The following is a 9,805-nucleotide window of genomic DNA, read 5'->3' on the forward strand; positions in this document are numbered from 1 at the left end:
TTCAAAGTTCAAATTGAACAGATCTGAATTAGTATATAAATAGATTTGGGAGATATTTAAAACCGAATAAATAATGAATATCTTAAATGACATTTATTTATTTTATATTAACGTATTTTAATTTTTGTATCTTAAAGCCATTTTGAGTATAGAAATATTGAGTGCAAAATTTTTTTGTCATTATTATTAATTATTACTGTTTCAATAAATTAATTGTTATTAATTATAAGTTAATCAAATCAAATTAATAAAACAAAGAGAAATTTTGAAAATTATAATATAAAAAAGACACAACACATAATTACTATTCAAAATTAAAACTTGAAGGAATACTTATAAATATCTAATTGCCAAAGTTAGAAATTAAATAAATAAAAATATGAATGTAAAACCAAAAATTTTTTAAATGAGAAATCAAATCAAGATATCAATAAACAACATGATAATGTATCCATGACTGAATTCACTAAAGTTCCGTTCCCTGAACAGAGTAAAGGAAATCAACCGAAATTACAGGAAACGCGAGAACTCGTACAAAATCCAGGTAGTAATTACCTGGAGGAACGGTATATTAACCTGGCAAAGTGCAGAAGGACGCGGAAGCCGCTGAGAGATGCAAGAGTATTTCTTTATCCGACGTAAGAATACCAGTGTATATGAGAATTTCTCTCAAGGTTCCTTTATTAGTATTAATTACCAAAAAATACTTGTTCATTGCTCAATTGATTCTTAAAAGTAATAGAAAACATTTGATTTTTTTTCCATATAAAATAAGTATGTAAAAATAAAAATGTATAATTATGTGTACATACACACAATAATTTAATTTAAATTTGAATACGATGCATTATTTAATTACCAGTGAAAATATCATAATTATGTATTGAAAAAAAGATTTCTCGAAAGATTTACCTATTATAATTTAAAAAAATTTAATTAATTAAATTGTGCAGCAATAATATCACGATAAATATTCGAGACGTGGAATATCGCCCTTTGTTTTCAAAGGGCACGGATGGTATCGCGATATTTACGAAAAGGCAAATGAGAAATTGTAGGGAAGGAAGAGTGGAACAAATCTCATTCCCACAGCGCGAGAAATCGTGAATTCACGCTGATCATCGGCGACACGGTCTACGGTAAATACGCGCGAATACGCTTCGATACCCTTGGATAAAGCTCAACGAGTCGTATACAAAGTGTGGTCTATTCCATTCCACAAGAAGGCATGCAGATGAATCTCGCGATGATGGAGACGTTGCGATAAGACTATGCGTACATTTATCACACTTTAACACGATTAATTCTTATCCAAGTTCTCCGGTCTCTTCACAAATAATGGCAAACGAATCAAATAACGAATAATACTTCTCGAAAATAATTTTTACGAATAATAGTTCTCTGATTTCTTCACAATTAATAACAAACAAATCAAATAATAACAAACTCTACAAAAATCATTTTTAAAAATGCCATGATATATTATTTTTATGATAAAAAATATTATATCCATGTAAAACCTATCCTAATTGAACATTGAAATTGTTACACCAAATAAAACCGATATTATTATTTTCACTTATTAAACTGTAAATATAAATAAAATAAAGCAGAGCTTTTTCGTCCATTTCTCGTGATAATATTTTTTTGAACAGAATATGTTAATTAAAGATTGTGCTCTCAAGGAGTAATCATGATTGTATAATACTCGTATAATTATAAGCACGTCACTGCAAAGAGATATTGTTTGCTATTATAAATTAAGTTGAAACTGACAGAATAGTCTCGCTCTCTACCCTACAAAAAAAATATATAAAATATTTAAAACCTATTACGCAATCGCATATTCGTATTCAGATTTAAATTAAATAATTACATATATATAGGTATATATGGAATTATGTATTCTTATTTTTTACATATTTATTTATATATTAAAAAGAATCCAATATGTTTTCTTGTACAATAAGATTCTTGAAACAATCTTGAGGAACTCTTCAAACCATTATGTTCAATAATAACCAAATATTATTGTTTCAACGAAAAGTGGCATTTAATTACATACATATTATTAATTAATAAACTCCAATAGCTCAAAGTTCACGATTTTGTTGAACTTATTCAAGAGCTATCTTAAATCTTTTCGTATATTTCCTATAATATACTATAATGCTATAATCTATGAAATAAAAATCATAAATCATATTGTCGATGTTTGAAATGCTAGAAATACTCTTGTAAATATTCACGTCATCAATTTTCTAGGTTACTAAGGTTACTGAAATTGATAGTTAAATTATAAAAAAGATTAAATAATAAAAAAATTAAACTTTATCTGAATAATTCTAATACACATAATTTTATCAAAAATATTAAAATATATGTAACTGCTCTTATAAAGGAAGTAGAATTTATGCAAAGTAAAAATAAAGTTAATACATTGTTAGTATTGTTACAAATCGAATAAGTGATCATATATCAAAAAATATCCCAATTATTGAACAATTCTCAGGAAGCTTCAGTGTTTTTAGGTGATCGTGCTATATTTGTAACGAGGTTGTCGCAAGGTGGGAGCGCAAGAAACGAGGTGATCGAGCGACGCTAATGAATCCGGAATATTGGCATTTCACGGCGATCTGTACGGAATAAAAGAAGCTTACCTGATTTCTGGCGAACTGGAACCACGTATCGATGATGGCCGGCAAACGCGAGTGATGATAGTGCCTGGTGGTCTTCACGCTGATAAACACGTCGTTGAGATTCGTCGTGAACGGTGCCATAGTCGCCGTTGCCACCGGCAACGTCACCGGCAGCTCCTCGCTGATTAACTTTCTCGACGCCGGCACTTCCACTATCACATTTCGGCTATTCACTTCCGCCACGTTCATCTCGTCGACCCACTGCGACATACAATTATCAGAACATATCATTAAGAAAAAAGAAAAAAATTTCTCTTGAGATTCTTGCAGTGAGCTTTCCTCGCTAAAAGTCATTGAGGAAATATTGAAAAATATTTTTTTTGATAAGCAATTATTTTCGTAGACGATATCATAATCACAATATTCCACGTTACCGGAGCAATTTTTTTTGTGAGAGATATGTAATATACAATACTTTAAAAATAATTTTGTTCCGTATTAAAGTTTAATTTGTGATTAATTTGGAATTTTTTCTATAAACGTACCAAAAAAACTATTTTTCTATAAAATGTATTTATTACTAACATTAAATATTTTCACTTCTTTTAATTTTAATTTCCAAACTCTGTACAAGTGAGAGAGAGAGAGAGAGAAATCTATTTAATATTAATTGAAGAATGTGATTTTATTAGAGGAAAGCCCCCTATTATAAGATAGGCGCCTAATATGAGACAGCGGCGTTTCCGCTAAACTAATAAATGCTACCTATTGGTTCCACCATGAATTTATTATTCTTAGATTGAAAACTATTTAGTGGAAAATTTATTATTAGATCGTGCCTGTAGTCGTTGTAAAAAAGATTTTAGAATTTGAATGTCTTCAAGTTTTGTTGAGATAAGCTTTTAAACCTTGTTTATTATTTAATAAGTAAATATTTGGCAATAAATTCTTCATATAGTGATAGAGTAAGATCGTACTAAGAATAGAAAAATACATTGATATATTGAATTGCTTAATTATAGAAGTTAGATTTGATGATCGTAAAACTGTGAAGTGTGGAAATCGTAATATGAGATACCCAAGGTATTTAACATGAAATAACCTATGCTCCTATGTCATAGTGAAAATCTTTGCTAAAGTATAAATGTTATTGTAATAATAAAAAGAACAATCGGAATAAACATCGAGTACTGTTTCTGTGATGCTTGGTTCCAACTACCTAAAGACGAATCAGCTAGGTACAATGCATCGCGTGCATATTTCTAATACACTCTTGATCTTATCATAAAACTGCATTTTCTCTTTTTTAATACTTATAACTTAAAAGAATAAGCCTGTATTTTTTTTAGTTGGACTTCTTGCACCGTTTATCTTTTCTTTTTTTTCATGAAGAGAAAAAAAAGAAAGAGATAAATCGTGCAAGAAGTTTAGCTGAAAAGAAAAACTATCATAATATCTACATCATTATAGAATAAATTAAATTAAATGGAATGCATTAAATACGAGCTAGGTTCTTTCACAGTTACGCGCAGAGATAAATTTATTTTTTTTTGTACCCCGATTCTTAACGATATGATAAAAAACCAACGCAACGACAATGTAACGATATCGAATCGTTAGAAGTTATGAGCTTTTTACAATAATAAGCTGTTAGTAAAAGATCAGAAGTCGGGAGCGAGTTATAAACGAGTTAATAGTGTGTAATAAGACAACAATAAATCAGTGATTGCATAAAGATGGCCAAATCTGATTTCTTACTATTTATAATTTAAATTACGTTAGAACTGACCAATTATATAGTGTATTGCTATTTTCTCTGAGAATTACCACTCTTCTGACTAGCTGAAATATTGTGACATAATGATCTGATATGATTTATTCTGGATGTAAGTTTCATAAAATTTATGACTTATAATTCTAATTTATTACTGCATGAGTGGTGACTAACGATTTATTATAGAAAACTCATTACAGAATCGAAGCACTGGCGACAAATAAACTTGTTTTTGAATGTGAAAAGAGCATAGCTCATATTTACAGTGCACTCCACAATTGAGGGCGGAATAAAGACCTAATTACAAAATCTTGGTTTTAATAAAAATTAAAATGACTTGCTACTTGTTTATTATACACAAATGTGTACAGTATCAAATAAATGAATTTATGTAATGTTTTTAAAAAGTTACACATGTTATAGTACTTCTCTATTATGATCTATATATTATATAAAAAAATATTATATAATCTCCGGAAAAAGAACTTAAGTAGAATTGTGTCTTTATTTCGCTCATCCCCTCAATTAATTCTGCAATATTTTGATAATTTTTTGTGATCTTAATCATAAGTTTATTCTTTTCGATTAAACTTCTTGCACATTCAACATTTCCTTTGAGTTAGTTTATCTCTGTATATTGGAAAAAAAAGAAAAGATAAACAGTACAAAAAATTCAGTTAAAAAACCAAGCCTATTCTTTCAAATTATACATTATATTAGAAAAAGAGAGTGCCATTATTTATACAAGCTTTTTTATGTTAGAATTATCCAAATTAAGTTTCATACTTTTTTATTATCTATTTAATTTCGACACACAACCTGAGTTAGACAAAAATACAAGAATAAGTACAAATATACAACAATAATAGCGGAATGTATGTTTTAATGCCACATACATTAACGTGTATTATTGTTAGTCGGATTCAAATGATCTCGCCGATAGACAAACACAAGACCGTATTCAGAAATGTCACCAGATGCACACAGGTATCATTTTATCCTTGATGCTTATCGAATGTTAAACAAAATGATACCTGAGTGTATTCGAGTAAAATTTCTGAACACAGCCTAGTACCCTGATTCTGTAATTCTTAACAACAATGTCGATATCGTTATATGTCGTGCGCAGATATTATAGAATAATTATTCCAATTGTGATAGTGATATAGTGTATCCTTTAATGTGCCTTTAAACTAACATGTTCATTACTGAATTAATTATTAAATATTGTAGCTTTAATTTTATTTGCTTGGAATCAATATACCATTTTTCAATTATTTCTTTTTCTTATGATATTTTTTAAATTTAAAAATATGTTAATGTTTCACGTTTTTGAAAAAATAAAATGTTCTTGTCTCTATTAGTATATGTCTTCCAAGATACGATAGCTCTATTAATGTGCTCCCAATGTATGTGCCTATCCACATTTGACTCATTCTGACATACAGTTACTAAAATAGGTAATAGATGTAAGCTAATTATTTAAGTTAATATTGCATAAATCATTATTTTAATTATATAATACTTACAATTTCAAATGTATACTCATAACACAATACAGAACACTATAGGAATAAGCTTAATAAAATCTTGCGGTATTATTAGACTCACATAAATTCCTCATATCTTTCGAAAAATATTTGCCATACTTTAATAGTTAAAAAATAGAATATTATCTTCGATATCGTGCGCATTAATAATTTAACTCAATAAAAAAAAATACTTTTCCTTATTTATTGATGCTAGAATTCTTTATGATTCATTTAAATACAAAGGCACATTAAGAGAAAACTCCCAAGGCAAACACAGTAATAAGAACAGTTATTCTTCTTATACAGAATAAGAAAAAATTATGAAAACCCTGAAAAATCTCGGAAAATATAAGTTTTATAGAAAAGTGTTTTTTTTTTATGATAAAAGTTGCAGGACTTAAAAAAATAAAAAATCTATTTATTGATCTTATCAATTTAATGCTATCCAAGAGTGAAAAAATCTTTTTAAACGAACCTTTTATCCAAAATACTTTTCTATAAAATTTATACAATATTTTCGAAATTTTTCAGGATTTCCATATTGTTTCCTCAACTTATCTGATAAAAAAAGCTATGCAACGACAACGATACCAAACTGTCTCTACGAAAAGTGTGCGACAGTCCTTAAGTCCGTGTCACACTACGTATTGAAGATTGAGAATTGCGAATTAAACAATAGAATTCAGCTAATCAGAACAAAACGGAATAAAATTAAAATTATCTGATCGAATTCTAATCTCTAATTCACAATCCTCAGTGTCCAATTCGTAGTGTGACACGAGCTTTACAGAATCGGAGTACAACAGATCTATTCTGTAACTTAACACAAATTTCATTATCATTATAACGTCACTGCGCAGCTTTTTTACTATGAGGAAAAAGCTGCGCAACAGCGTTATGACAACGAAATTTGCGTTAAGAGTTAAGCCTGTCCTACAATGCTTTTTGTTTTCTATTTCTTACCTTTTGTTATTTTTTACATCTTGTCTTTTTGCTTCTTATCCGGTTTTTTATTTTATATCGCCCGAGATAAAAGTTAATAAACTTCGAAAGAAACAAGAAATACGTAGTAAAAAATACAATTGTTGATAAAACAGTTGCAAAGGAGAAAAAAGCAAAATGTAAAAAACAAGAAACAGGAAACAAAGAGCACATTGCAGAATAGGCCCGCAGGCGTTATAGAACTGATGTCAGCAATATGGACGATTCCACAACGTTATACAGGGTATTAGTTAAGTACGTTGCCATACTCAACAGAGCGATTCTTTAATTTATTCAAGTAAAAAAGTCCATATAAATATGTGTCCTAAACGGCTTAGTTTCGAAAATACAGGTGAATGTTCGCAAATGTTTGACGAAACGGTAAATTGCGTTGGAGATATCTTCCTGCATAAATATGCCTTACTTCACGTGAGTTATCATTCGCACAACCGTAAATAAAGTGACAAAATCAAAGTCAAAGTCAAAGTCTCCTAGATCACCAGACTTAAATCCTTTGGATTATTTCCTTTGGGGGCATCTGAAATCATTGGTTTATATCACCCCAATTGAGAATGAGAATGATTTGAGGAATCGAATAGTTGCTTCATGCGAGGCAATACGTAACACACTTGATATCTTTGAGCGCGTACGTCAATCTTTGAGAAGAAGGCTCGATGGATGTAAGGCGCAAGGTGGACATTTTCCACAATTTATCTAATTGTTTCATTTTATCAGAAGCACTGAAACCTGTTTTTGTTTTTCTGTTTTTGACTAGTTCAAGCTATATTTCTTTCAAAAATAAACAGATTATTACTACACATTTACATTTTTTTATTTCGGGAACTAAGCCGTTTAGGACACATTTATATGGACTTTTTTACTGGAAATAAACCAAATCACTCTGTTGAATATGGCAACATACTTAACTAACACCCTGTTCAGCAACGACGATAATGATCGTTCTAATTACCTGACGCGGTGCTATAGCCTGGTAGAGGAGAATCGTGGCATATGCGGTAGCGATGACGAGCGCTAACGCCTGCAGGCCACGTCTCGTCGGCAGACCTCGTGGCATCATACCCGCGCCGACGGCAAGCGGCGTACAAGCTTGGGGGCTGCTGCTAGCGGGCTTACAGAGCCACGAGCCTTGTTCCACCACCGCGGGATCCACACATTTGTCCTTAGGGTTCATCGACGACCACGCTGCTGCGTCGCCGTCCTCATTTCGTCCTGCGAAGGAAAACACGCGGACCATAACACGCCGCGAATTTTCTCCGCTTTTTCCCACCGCAGATACGCGATCACGTGATTACTGCTCGAACTTCCCCCGCGAACTTCACGTCGTTCACAAGGCGTCCTTTCGCTTCCCCCGCAAACTTTACGTCACTGCGCAAAACACCCTTTTTTTTTTCCTTTTCTCTCTTTTACGACACTCAAATTCTAGAACTCCTCGATCGTCCGTCAATCATACTCGCGAATGATCACCGATGCCGTTCACGCGGCACATTATTTTACCGGATTTTGATCGATTCGGAGGACGCGCGCGCCGATCACGTTCTGCCAGTTCTACGTCACTTATCCGCATGAACGAACGAACAATCGAAACGACACACGACGAGAGATCTCGCCGGTGCTCCGATTATCGCGACACACTTCATGTCGAAGTTACCGTCGTGAGGTTTCGTCGAGATGTCAGTTCTGCAAGTTCTAATCCATACAGAGTGCTGCGTTAAAGGAAAGAATCACGATAATACTCCGAACATCACTGTTTATCAGCTACACGTCCGATCGCGTGACTTTTCTGGATATTCGCGCCACTGATTCGCGTCTCCGTCGAATTCGAATTGTCCGATCGTCGTGCTGTGTGTTGTGTCAATGTTCAACGAGAGAGAATCAGAACAGTAGTAGTCCGTCGGAACGAACGACGGCGGCGTGACACAAAACGAAAGTCGAAACACAATCCTATTCGATATACACCGCGATGAACGCCTACTGTTACCCGGCGCGCGACGGACCACCGACTGATCACATGAGCCGTTGCCGTGACTACGCTGTAAACATCGCCATAGCAGGCACGTCGCGGGCCGCCGAAGGGAGAGGGAGAAGTGGTGCCAACAGGCGTGCGGCCGCTCTTGAGTGGGGATAGATCTGAGAAACACGTACACCGCTTTTTTCAAACGTCACGCGCAACTCAGCGACTGAAGGAAAATATACCAAAAAAAAATGTTTTTTCTATGCGAAATATTTCGAGCGAAGCTTCGATAAACAAAGGCACTGATTGAAATAATATATGTACAGTGAGTACAAAAAGTATTCGTACGAAGAAAATATTTTTTTAAAAAACTTTATTTTTAAAAAGTAACTATTATCCATAGCGAGAAATGAGTCATCGAATTGATGTCGAATCGATATAAATTCGATGATTTTAACATCAATTCGATGTTTAATTAATGATTATTTCTTGTTCGATAATTAACAATTTATCCTAGTAAAGAATAAAATAGACTAAATGTCTTAAAATTATATATACCATCTATTCATATATATAGATAGCATCTATTCATAAAAAAAGGATATGAAACATTTTTCACGTTATTAACCAAAGTGGCGCATTTGCTCTAGAAACAATTTTCATGAATTTATATAATTAACTGAGAATTGTATTTTACTTAATTATTATTTACCTAATTATATATAGTATTTATATTTTTACAGTTTTCTATTACTATTCGGTTAAATATCCGATAGAGCAATAATTATTCGGATATTTTTCGAATATCTGGTACAAATTTCTCAAAATTCTAAAAAAAGGAAAAATAAGACAAAAATAGTGGTAATAATTTTTCTTTATCTTATATATATATATATATATATATATA

The 9,805-nt window shown here is 32.0% G+C and overlaps 1 protein-coding gene across 1 annotated transcript in view; it reads right to left on the reverse strand.

Moving 5' to 3' along the window:
- Nucleotides 1–8,934, reverse strand: part of LOC108751912 (fringe glycosyltransferase) — a 104,604-nt gene extending 95,670 nt beyond the window's left edge. The window contains exons 1-2 of the mRNA XM_018492399.1: nt 7,897–8,934; nt 2,661–2,900 (exon numbers count right to left, since the gene is read on the reverse strand). Of these exons, the coding sequence (XP_018347901.1) occupies nt 2,661–2,900; nt 7,897–8,181 (525 nt within the window). The 5' untranslated portion in view covers nt 8,182–8,934. The remainder of the gene's footprint in view (nt 1–2,660; nt 2,901–7,896) is intronic.
- Nucleotides 8,935–9,805: the final 871 nt, after the last annotated feature.

The sequence above is a fragment of the Trachymyrmex septentrionalis genome, unplaced genomic scaffold (genome assembly GCF_001594115.1).
Source record: "Trachymyrmex septentrionalis isolate Tsep2-gDNA-1 unplaced genomic scaffold, Tsep1.0 scaffold53, whole genome shotgun sequence".
NCBI lineage: Eukaryota > Metazoa > Arthropoda > Insecta > Hymenoptera > Formicidae > Trachymyrmex > Trachymyrmex septentrionalis.